This window comes from Montipora foliosa, chromosome 12, assembly GCF_036669935.1.
Source record: "Montipora foliosa isolate CH-2021 chromosome 12, ASM3666993v2, whole genome shotgun sequence".
Lineage (NCBI taxonomy): Eukaryota > Metazoa > Cnidaria > Anthozoa > Scleractinia > Acroporidae > Montipora > Montipora foliosa.
The window spans coordinates 15,645,243-15,657,742 of NC_090880.1; the positions used below are offsets into that span (position 1 = coordinate 15,645,243).

General features: G+C 38.9%; 1 protein-coding gene across 2 annotated transcripts in view; it reads left to right on the forward strand.

Moving 5' to 3' along the window:
* Positions 1-12,500, forward strand: part of LOC137979929 (uncharacterized) — a 58,966-nt gene that overhangs the window by 36,659 nt on the left and 9,807 nt on the right. For both annotated transcript variants that reach the window (XM_068827245.1, XM_068827246.1), the window contains 5 exons: positions 37-112; positions 1,721-1,845; positions 2,773-2,916; positions 8,984-9,161; positions 9,545-9,762. In XM_068827245.1, coding sequence (XP_068683346.1) covers positions 37-112; positions 1,721-1,845; positions 2,773-2,916; positions 8,984-9,161; positions 9,545-9,762 — 741 coding nt within the window. The remainder of the gene's footprint in view (positions 1-36; positions 113-1,720; positions 1,846-2,772; positions 2,917-8,983; positions 9,162-9,544; positions 9,763-12,500) is intronic.

Below are 12,500 nucleotides of genomic sequence, written 5' to 3' on the forward strand. Positions count from 1 at the left end.
GGCCTTAACCCACTGATTATTTTTTTATTCTTTTAGCCACTGATCATTAACAAATTGGAGGAGCTTGGAACAAAATACAATGCAATCTATAGAAACTTATTTCCTGTTACTAGTAAGTAGAGTAACGAAAGCACTGCCACATCAGTCTGTCTTAAAGAAGAACTTCAATGTAGTGCAGTTAAAAGTTAGAGATCAGTGAGATTTCCCAATAAGAAATTAACTCTCTTTCTTCAACGTCTTTTGGACTTTTAAGTTATGACTTTATAATCAATGAATTTCTATAGCCGAATAAGTAATACGTTTAAGAGAATTTTTAAAACTTTATGATTACTGTTTTAAATTTTAGATGTCTTAAATTGTTTAAATCAAGTTTTTTTCTTTTCTTTTCGATCGAAGTGTTATTGATAGAGCTGATTTTTTATATATATTTAATTTACATTTTTGTTATAGTTTTCACGATGGTTAACGGGCTACGCTCACGCGCTTCGTCATCCTACATTTTAACTGTATATCGCATACAAAGGTTTTAACGGCTGACTAGGATAATGATAATGATAATCGAATCCACAACACATGTTCTAAGCATGTGCTTTAAAATGCACAAACACTTTACATGGCAAAACACGATCATATGCTCAGACCCATTTACCACTATCTACTATACAAGTATGGATACCAGGAAAGCAATCACAGCAAACCATGGTACCAGCAAAAACAACCTCAATCAGTACTAGAGAATACCACAAGCAAAGTACAACGGAATGTTCCATTTCATCTAAAGAGAGCACCATCAAATGGTGCTAATCGTATAGATATGTCTGTGTGGGACAAGGTCAAGAATAAATGGTACATGCTTGAGGGATCAGTATGTGAAGTAGGAAAGATAAAGGAAAAGACGGAACTTAACACCTCAGCACACTGACAGAAGACAAGAGAGAAACACTGTATCTACTTAATTAAGCCCCAAAATGGATTCTATCTCACAACACTGAAATTGTTAAGTTCTTCTACAAAAAAACATACGCAGAACTTTACGAAAAACAAAAAACAAACAAACAAAAACGGATGAAGGCCACAAAGCCAAAGACTTACATCCCGCTTTGTTGGTATAAATGAGATATTGAGAAAGAAGCAAAGATACCGTAATAATAATAATAATAATAATAATAATAATAATAATAATAATGATGATGATGATGATGATGATGATGATGATGATGATGATGATGATGATGATGATGATGATGATAAACAGTAGTAGAAACAACACTGAAGGAACCTCAAAGCAAAAGTTCATTGCCAAAGTTAGCAAAACCAGTTTAATTTGTAAAAAAGTAACTGTTGCGTTATGTTTTACGTTATTATAATTACATACCGGTAGGTGAATATTGAAAATTCTCTGCGCTGATTGGTTGCACTGGAGGTGATTATTACGAGATAATCACCAAAGCGGTTTTTTTCAAAATGGCCGGAAGCCGGCTTTTCGAGGTGACAGACGAAGAAATCAGTTGTGTTAAAGAAAATGCATATTTTTCAAATTTTAACCTATGTAATTATACAAAAACAATTATTCACCTCAGGCTCGGTGAATATCGGTGAATAAAAATCTCGACTTCGTCTCGGTTTTTATTCACCGATATTCACCTCACCTTCGGCAAAGAATTGTTAAATATTTTCGCGTGTTAGTAATTTGAGCTTTGTCTCTTTCCTAATTGTAAAGGTGACATAAAACTTGATCGGCTACTGGACGAAACGCAAGGAAGTCGACAAATGGCCACACAGATTATTTGTTCAAGCTTCAACTCTCAAGCAAAGGATCTCGCGTTGCCTCTTCACGGGCCAGAGGTTATTATTTCTAAGTTTAGGGTTATGCTGGTATTGCGTTTCTAGCTTTCTGATTGGTTCACTCATTCTCGGGTTATCAGCTCATATACCGTATGACCTAATATGGAAATATATAATAAAATTTAATGAAATTTGACTTTAATTTTCAAGTGTCAAGACGTTCAGAATTTAAAGAGAATTTCACTAGACAATCAGTCCATGCGCGCTTGTTTGATGTGAGACTGATTATAGCCAACTCGGTGCTAAGCGCCTTATTGGCTACTTGCCATCTCATATCCAACTCGCGCTCATTGAATAATTATTGTTAAGTATGGAATTTAGCAATTTGTAGCCTCTCATCTTTTCCAAATTCACCAACGAAGTAAGGCTATCACTATTTATATGTATATGAAGCTAGCATTTTTTATTAATAAGATACTTGTTCGGCTACAAGCAACGTACGTTATTTGCAAAAAGAAAACTTCGCCGGCGTGGCTTCTTCGATTCCATGCGGATCAAATCCGTAAATCATCTCAAGATTGCTTGGAAACCTACCACAACAATTATGATACTATAACCTTAACGTCGACTTCACGTTGCTTCTTGTATAAATCGGGTATTGCCATGCCCTTTAATTTCACCGCTGCCCAAAATTATTGAGGACTCTGGGAGCGAGGCTGTATTTGTCTGAGAAATTATGAAATGTTTTATTGTACATTTCTTTCGTTTTGACTTTCCATGCAGGCTCATCAAATACTGCTTGCTACGCCAAAGAGTTTAATGAGCTCTACTCAATAAAAATCTCATCTATACGTCACTTTATCAAAAAAATGGGTCTTCTTGGGTGGAATTGAAAAGGATCCTACGAATATTTGCTCATCATTTTCATATTTTATGTCAAGACTATGGATTAATTTATTTCAAATGCTCTCGTAATTTTTTTTTAAGGCTTGGTTAATTGACCCCGTGGGCATACAAATAGAAGGGCACCTGTTGACGTGTGAATGTGGAGAGTCTTGTAAAAAAAAAGAAAAGTGTTACCACGGAGCAACATTCCGCCAGCCCCTTTCGAAAAGTTATCCTCATTTTGAGGTAAGTAAAAGTGTTTCATACCTGTATCAACAGCAGTATATTGAGTAAAACCTAACAATTCTCATTTTATTTTTAATTTGATTGGCTTATATCACTTGAATATGTTTATAAGAATCGATGAAATCGGGAACGTTTTACCTGGTATGCTATAGACCTCTTTCATAATGGTGGCCAAATAAAATGTTCTTTTGTTTTAATGTTAATAAGCCTTTCTAGCCTTGGTACGACGAGCAAATTTCATAAGAATATTTGTTCCAAAATGAGGGCAGTAGGTCTAATTAACATAAAGACAAAAAAATGTAAAAGTGGTCGCCATTTATGAAAGTGGTCTATTAGAATGTGTTATCCAACTTAGTCAATGACTCTGACATTTGTGAGAAAAAAAAAAGTAAACTCTACTTTCCTACTAAAACTGCATTTGAAAAGAAAAATAACAAACAGAAAATATGATAATAGGAGAATAGCCGACAATACTGGCTACATAAGAATACTAATAATGATATTAAACTCATAAGGGACATGAACTGAAAATCATAAAATGGGCTTTCCATATACCAAAAAAAAATAAGAAATAAAAAAAGTATTCAACAGCTATAAGTTATAAAGTTCTGTCATTGCATAATTTAAAGCTGGCTCAAAGAAATCTTTTCTTTAAAAGTCTGGCCTCGTTTCCACACTTTCCCTAAAGTTTACCCATTTGTGGCCAAACGCATTTGATAATCTTTTTCAATTTGCCAGCACCCGGCAAAATTACATACCATACAAGATATGCATCGAAACAAACCTCTGCAAGGCAACTCCTCGAACCAACATGGGCAAACAAATGTTCTTGTTTCAGGCAATAGATCTTTGGCGCGATATTCCTCATCGCGTGAAAGAACTCACTACGTTTTTCTTTTCCAAAGAAATCCTATTGTAAATGTTTTAATGTATATAACATTTCTTCTTGTAATAAAGTATGAGTCAATAAAGATTATTATATTACATTATTAATTATTATTATTATTATTATTATTATTATTATTATTAGTAGTAGTAGTAGTAGTAGTAGTAGTAGTAGTAGTAGTAGTAGTATATACCACACAAGTGAATAGTGCTTTTGGCGCGCGCTGATTGGCTAGCCGGGAGTTGATTATCCAATGACTATTCACCTCCGAGCAGCCGAAGAGAAACAAAATGGCTTCCCGTTTCGCTTCGATTTCCGAAAAGGAAATTCTTTCAATTAATGAGGAGGCTGTACCGAAAAACACAAAAATGGCAACAAAGTTTGGTGAAACAGTATTTAATGTTAAGTTATTTAATCTCTCCAGCCTCATATTCTAAGGAGAAAAATCAAAATACAATGCCTTGTTTACGAAAACTGTCGAGCACTAAAATCACAATGAAAACAATGAAACAATCTGTTTTTCAGCTTGGTTTCAACAACAAGAGGAATTTAACTCAACCATTCAGTGCCTGCAAAAGTTTTATTTGTCGGCAAGAAGGCGAGACGGAACATTTTACGATAAAAAATCACTTACCGCTATTCGGGCAGCTCTTGGTCGAAATTTTTGCGGTATATTGTGAAAAATAAAGTTACTCTTTGGTCCGCTATTTATTCAACTTTTGTGGTATATACTAAAACAATTATTCACCTCAGCGTCGTTGAATAGTACCATATCCTCACTGCATACTCATTACCTCATCGCATAGGATTAAGTTATGGGAAGAGTCCGCTCCTGCCCTCGCCATCACGACAATAACTCATAAATTGGCAAACAACACGGGTACCAAACGTTTCCAACATGACTCCCCTTCAATTCTCTCCATTACTCAAATTCCTCTTAATAACCATAATTCTAAACGGTACTCCAAAGCGGCTTGAAAAAACAGTCGACCTTCACACCCTCCCGGACAATGTCAAAAAAAGTTCGCTTGAGATGAGCTATGACCACTAAGCAATCTCTCCCACACTGGCAAATGATTATGAATTTCTCCGGCTCTGAAAAACGTAGGATGAAAGAAACGTAACTGCTCGATGTTAGCCAGGTCCATTGAAGCAACGACCATACTCGGCGAAGGAAGGGGGCCAACGAAAGGGGAGGTCCCCTGCCTTATACTACACACGGGGATATCACCGGAAGGAGGAGCAAGAGCACTAACTTTGGAATAAAATGAAACAGGACCCTATAAAGAAAAGGGAGAAATTTGATAAACGAAAATCGCGAAAATCAGCCAAAAGCAGGGGAACCACCCCTTCGTTGACCCCGAGCTCCGAACTAGGTCCGAAATTGAGACACAGAGCAGGCCCCCCAAGGTCAACGAAGAAAGTGAGTGAAATAGGGTGAAAAAGAAAACGTTAAACAAACTAATGCGAGAACAAAAATTTATTGTAAACTGAGGCATAAGAGACTATTGTCAAACACGACCGCGACCAAACTGTCGCCCCGCTGGTGGGGCACGGCACGCCCGAGCGATATGTCCCCATCTTAAGCACCTGAAGCACTGAACCTGGGCACGGCCAGGGTAGGGGGCTGGCCTGCGCATTGCAGAACCAGGACGAACAGGCATGGGAGGTGGAGGTGTCTTTCCGACTCCCTTCAAAATCGCGTTTGCGTCTTTGGCCACCTTTGCTCGCACGGGATCCCCCAACAATCCCAGAAAAAGACGCTCAAGCTGTTGGTCATCCACAAAATCCGACCTGGTCTTTATCTCATCCAAAGCGGCAGCGTACTCATCGGCTTTTTGGTGGTTTTCGTTTCTGGCCAAACGCAACAACGACTGTAAGAGCTCAACCGCCTCATACTTGTCAAACATCGCTGCTGGTCGATTTATATAACGACGAAGCGCAGCCAAGGCTGACTCAGAACTGTCTAGAGTCCTAAGACGTTCCAAGGAAATGACCTTTTCCTCTAATACTCTAATGCGATCGGCAACCTATCATGAAAAAGAAAACACTCTTGAGGCTATTGTCTTCACCAGCAACATGCCCCAACGTTCTCCAAAAATAGTTAACCTAAAAAGTCACTAACTGGTGGCATACCAAACATTCCCCACCGAAGGAGAGCATAATAAAACAAACAGTGCAAGAAAACAATAACATCCTACGTCATAATATCGCCGTAACCCGCGGCAAAGCGTAACACTGAAAAAAGCGCAACCATACTAATGAAGCTATACATAGACCGCGCAAAACTGTCTCAACTGGCGGAAATCCTTACGTTATAAGTACACTGATCGCAACGTCTACCGAGGATATGCCTTCGTCAGTAAAAACTAGCGGTATACCAAACAAACGCTCCATAAAACTCTTCACTGGTGGAATACTGAACTGAACGCAACACCGCCCTCACCAGTGGAAATCCATAAATCATGTGCAACTTGTAAGATCTATGTTATGAGCTGCCTTCGCCAGTTTAGAAAATCTAGCGTTGCACCAAATTACGAATATTGTACCAAACCCCTTCACTGGTGGAATACCAAATTAGAACACACGCAAAACTGACTTCACCAGTGGAAACCCATAATATTTAAGCACACACATGTCCTTAATACCATCGCCAAAAAAGGAACTAGCGGGCTGCTCCACACTAAATTGTAACGCCGGAGACATGGCACAAACAAGGCTTTTCTTACTCTGTCCGGCACTAGACCCGTCCCACATTAATCATGCCAGAAACTAAGAATTTCCTTAAATACTAAAATAAACAGATACCAAGGCGAAACCCAATATACCGAGGGAAAAATTTGGAACTAGGGAAAACGAGGGGCAGTAAGCAGGTAGACAACAACGCACGAGGCGGTAACATTCCTTGTGAAAAAGTTCAACAAAGCGTGGACAATAAACGGGCACGTGCTGACAGAATGTTTGTATCGCGCACCAAAACAACACCAAAATCCGTATGAAAATTACGCGACCGAAGACAAAACGCTAACCGGGCTAAGCAGAAAAAATCCTCCACAAACGTAGCAAGACTACCCCTACAAAAAGCGAAGCAGAAACAAGAATAAAGTTACCTCGTCTCTACTGGGGCGGCAGGCGCCGCGGCAGGCTCAGCTATGGGTTCCAACTCTTGAGGAAGATTTTGTGCCGGCTCTGCGACTTGCTGCGCTCCAGCAGGAGCCGGAAGGTCAGGAAGAGCATTAAGTTGATCCGCCATGGAAACGGCGGGCTGGTGGTGGTTGACCAAGCGGAAGGTTAATAGCAAAAGACGACTGTCTTTGTGGAGTACAGGACGAAAAGACCACGCTCCAAGCGGAGAGACCAAATTTAAACTCGAAATGGCGCAAAGCATCACTGACGCTATCAGCACGGGCGGAAACGGGGGAATGTGATGGAATAACGGCGTGTTTTCAATGAGCTAATTGATTATGCCGCTTCGCGGCTCGGTAAATATCCACCACTATTCCCCTCCACTTCGGTGAATAATTTTTAATTATTATTATTATTATTATTATTATTATTATTATTATTATTATTATTGCGGTCCTATTCAAATGTAAAGGAATTGAAGAAAAAAATAATTTCAATAAAAAACAACACACAAACAGGGGAACAAACGTAGTAAAACACACATTACTGTGTGATAGCTTGACGTTTCGCATGCTACAACATTCATCTTCAGAGGCAATATTCCGTTAGGAAATACGAAACTATATTTAAGGACGTTCGCGCTAATTGTTTGTGCGCAACTTTTACTGTGCAGATAACGCGACTGTAATATGTCACGCCTTACTTTAAGCACTAGTTAAGATCTTATGGCGGCAAAATCGCCGGGGAAACATTTCCAGGTCGGCTAAAGAATGGCACATTTATTTCCAATTCATCATGAAACGTTAAAAAGAAAGGACCGGGAGGCTGGAAAATGTCGCTAATCGAGTAGTGGTTGAAAGTTTTGAAAACTCGAGGAAGATTAGTTTTAGTCAGCGACGTTGGTTTTTTTTCATTACGTTACGAAGTTCTTAGTTCAAAATGAATGCATGTATTTGAAGTTCTTTTCCTTTCCTTCCATGAAAATAGAGCAGAATTATCTTCTCTTCCTAATCCACTTGAATAGTGCGGACCTATGAGGAAACAGCCACAGATTATATTTCACAAAATCAACTCCAGAAGATGGGAAAGACGGCAATGGAGAGATATGATACAAAACACTAACCAAATAAAGATAACGCGTGCTTGCAACTTTTTTTGCTATGCTCGAGAATTTTTTCTTTTACAAAAACCTTTTATCGATCGAAATTGACAACAGCGGCCGATAAGAACACGTACGCCGGTTTATTTTTGAGCTCGTTCACTCAATATAAAACACGATTGTTCTATAATAATATAATATAGAAACTGTCACAGTCTCAACAGACTGCTTTATACACCACCTTAGATTTTTTGGATCTGCAAAGTCGGTCCTAAGATTAACGAGACGAAAGAATCTATTAATACGAGAATTGACACCCACGTAAGAAATCTTTACTTTGTAAACCTCAATAGTGTAAAACCAGAATGATATTTTTCTTAGGAACTGTTGTGACAGGATTTAAACACATCTTAGGCATCAAATAAATAATTAATAAGCTTGAAGTCTTAATCCTGCAATTTACAATGCAAGGAGTGGAAATAAAAGCATTTTTAGCCCCAAGAACGATAACCTACACACAGCACCAATTATAACGAAGCTTTTCGAGCATGGGTTTGGGATGTTTCAGTTCTTGATTCTCAGACGGCAGGTTTCTTAAATTTGGCCGTAAAAGATAGTAAAGGCCGGTTACTGTAAGGTCATTTTCCCTCCACTATTCAACCGGACCTGCCAAGCCATCGTGCCATGTATTTAGCTATTGGAGTGGATACAAACAGCCTAATGAAGGCATTAAACAAAATTAATAGCGCGATATAACAATAAACGAAACTGGATTTGTGCACGCGGCGAAGGCTGACCGTAGAATGACTAAGCCTACTAACGCCCGCACTACAAACCTAAATCCCACAAACCACTGCGCACCTAACACGACTCACCAGGCCTCCGATACTTGGCGGCAAAATAGCAATTTATGCTAATTTACAATAATCACAAATTATATTTTTTGCTCATTTCAGGTTACAGTTTTAGAAACAGGAAAAACACTCTGGCCTGGGATAGGATTGGTACCTGAAGATTATTTAAGAACTTCGGAGCCCGGATGGGAAATGGGCTCTTTAGGATACCACCTTGATGACGGAAAAATATATCACAGCATTGGTTCTGCTTATGATTATTCCGGCAAAGACAATGAAGGTTTGATAAACAGAAAATAAATTGTCACAAAGAATTACCCGCCTTTTATTGGTACTTGTTAGCCTTAAAACTAACAACAAAAAAAATAGTGCAAAAGTACCTCAAATATAATTTTGCGAAGCAATAAGAAAGAATCATTAATTAATTACCTAATTATTTGCCTTTGATAATAATAAAAACAATGGCTCAAAAAGATAATCTTATAAAATGTTTCTTGGGGAAGCCTAAGTCGTTTTAGTGGTTCCAACTTTGTCTCCACATCACGGTTGACATGAAATTTTGCAATATATTTTGATTGCAACAAGTACATTTTTTTTCCAAAAACATGAAACCTTTTCTCCTCTTGACATTACCCATATTCCTTACTGTGTTTTGACTTTAAGGTCATCGCATGGCTCGTCGAGGAGATCTGATTCGCTGCACAGCTATGTTTGAGGATTCAAAAGACGACATTGTCCCAGTTTGCTTTACGTTGAATGGCAAGAAGATTGTTGTCATGGAAGAAGATGATGAAACAGATCGTATTTCTTATTTTTATGTTTCTAAGGAAGCCTTACATCCTTACATAGCCTTGAGTGATGGGTCGAGCGTTTTAACTAAGGTAAGAATTCGTAGGTAGGATTCTTACATCACCTTTTTCTCTCTAAAATTAAATACTTTGGAGGTCCATTCGGGTGTACTGTAAATTACACAAAGGTGACTTCAGATCCTAATGAGGACCCAGAAAATGACGAAGTTTTTTGATACGAGAATATATCACTGCACGGCCCTATTTACCGCCTGTAGTTTTTGTGGATGGCGAGAATTGAGACTGTTTTTTTCTAAGGAAAAAGGAGTCTTTTTGACTTAGGCTATACAAAAATAGTGATGCAGGTAGTCGCGAAAATTCGAATTCGTAAGTTAATTCAGTTGTGGCCTGTGATGTACTGGGATTTATCGTACATCATGCTGGCTAAGTAGGCGATATAGATCGCAAGAAGCCATTCTCTATATAGTTATATGATCTGAGAAAAGCCGGAACAAGTCGAATGATGAGAACGGGAGCCTTTCATTCCGAGCAATAAACCCCTGACATGGCGTGATTCAACCCCCTTTTCTCCTCTCCTTTCCTTTCCTCCTCTTAATTAAGGCAACTCCTCAAGCCTGTACTTAACTTTTTTGAACCATGTCTGCGCTTGCACGTGTTTTTATTGATTTATTGATTTACAAATTTACTTCCTTACTTATTTTAGTTACCGACTTATTTATTTATTTTTTTCTTTACCGCGGCTTTAGTTAAGATACGTTTCTAAACAAAAGAACTGCGAATTTGTTGCTGTCTCAAATTTATTCTGTCGAAATTGAACAAGCAAATTGGCAAAACCTATAAATTTCATCCCACCAACCAGACTGGAGTGTTGACACTCGAACGGTACACTCAAACGGTACACTTAGTACCGTGAATCTTTGCGTCATGATTTGCAAAGTTTAATCAACTCACAGTTTTTCTACTCTCTCTCTACTCTCGCCCAATGGTTATCATACACGTCATTATGCATATAATTACTTGGACCTCCCCTTTTGGTTGGTGTACGCCTACAAAGCGTCGCACGTACTCCTTTAAAAATTGACAATAGCAATTTTTACAATCTTTCACAAAAGGTCATTCAACCCATCATTGCACAGTCCATTTTAAATCTTGGTTCTCTTCCTCTACCTGCATCTGCCTTTCATTCCTTTCAGGAGCTCTCTGGACTGCAGGTTTCCTCACTCTTTCGTTTCCGGGCTCGACTTCATCTCTCTTCATCTCTTCTTGGTGTCTGCATTGTTTCAATATTCCTGTTTCACCGCTTAAACCTGTGGTCTTTCAATATTCCAACCCTTCTACTCATCAAAGCTAGCCAATAACTGTGCTTTCCTTCAGCCATAGTAGGAGAAATAATCTCAAGTGGATCATAGATAGCTCCGAAGTAGCTAGGCATAGTTCGCTCGGTCACAGGATGATTCTCTGAGAAGTGGCTTGCAGGGAAATCCAGAATTTCGTATTCTTTGTCCCACGTATGTCGCAAAGTCTTGCTAGGACTTGCTATGTTCCGGGGCCTAATATTTGATTCAATCTGTTACTAGGGAACTTAGCGGTCTCAAGGATAACGGTGCTCTCTTGTTTGAATTCTGTCATCTTCTTCTCATCCCTCATGCTTGCATGAGGTTGTCGACAAAACTGCATTTTGACTCCACTATCCAATCAGACACAACACGACTAACTCAATCACAACGCAACTGTGTAGATACATGGGCATGTAGGACAGCAAGCGCCACAAGCCGGTTTATTTTGCTTACCATATGCGTACAAACTCCGCTCTAGCATAACAATACGTAAGCATTCTTAATGGTACTGACCTCCTAAAAACTTGTTAAAGGAAAATTACACTGGGCACCTGCCGGATACGAAAACCCAAAACCCTTTGGGAATGAGGGAACGTATTCTCCAAACCCTATGCAAGTGCCACTACCCTATGGAGGCTAAGGGGAAAATTAACAAAAAAAGTAGGCGAAGAAAGCTGAACCTAGACTGATTCAAATCCCTAACGGATCACTATTTGTACGACAAATTACCCATAATCCCCACCAGACAACCGGACCCAGTCCTCTGGTCCGTGCCGTCAAAATATCCATTTCTGCCAATTTCGCAGGCTACAACTGTCAGAAATAGCATATTTTGACTCCACTATCCAATCAGACACAACACGACTAACTCAATCACAACGCAACTGTGTAGATACATGGGCATGTAGGACAGCAAGCGCCACAAGCCCCTATATAGATAGCCAAAGGTAGGGCTTGAGTTTGTGGATTCATCAGTCAGCTTTAATATATAAATTTAGCAGGACAGCGCTTTCGAAACATCAAGCTGAGCTTTCAGGGAATCTTTGACATACATATTCTTGGCCTTCTTGGTTTTCCATCTACCATGTCTTTGAAATACTCTTTCCTTCACATCTGAATTAGCGGCTAAGGTAGCACCTCCTGATCTACCGGAGTGAGTACTATAATTGGCTATGTCAGGTACAATTCCTTTGAAAGAACTTTTAAATGACTCCCTGTATGTAGTATAAGAGATATGCTTATTAACAGATACCAGTTGCTTTTGCTTTTTACTAGCATGAATAGGTCTGAAAATGTATTCTTTGGAATCTTCCGAAATTCCTGCCATACTAAAATACGAGCTCAGTAAGCTAGCAGGGGACATTTCTCCTAATGAATTGGCGATAACAACTATTTTCCCTTCTCTAAGTTGATCATTTTTACTCTTGGCTATTTTAATAGATAAATGATCAGATTCAAACTTGATATCACTAC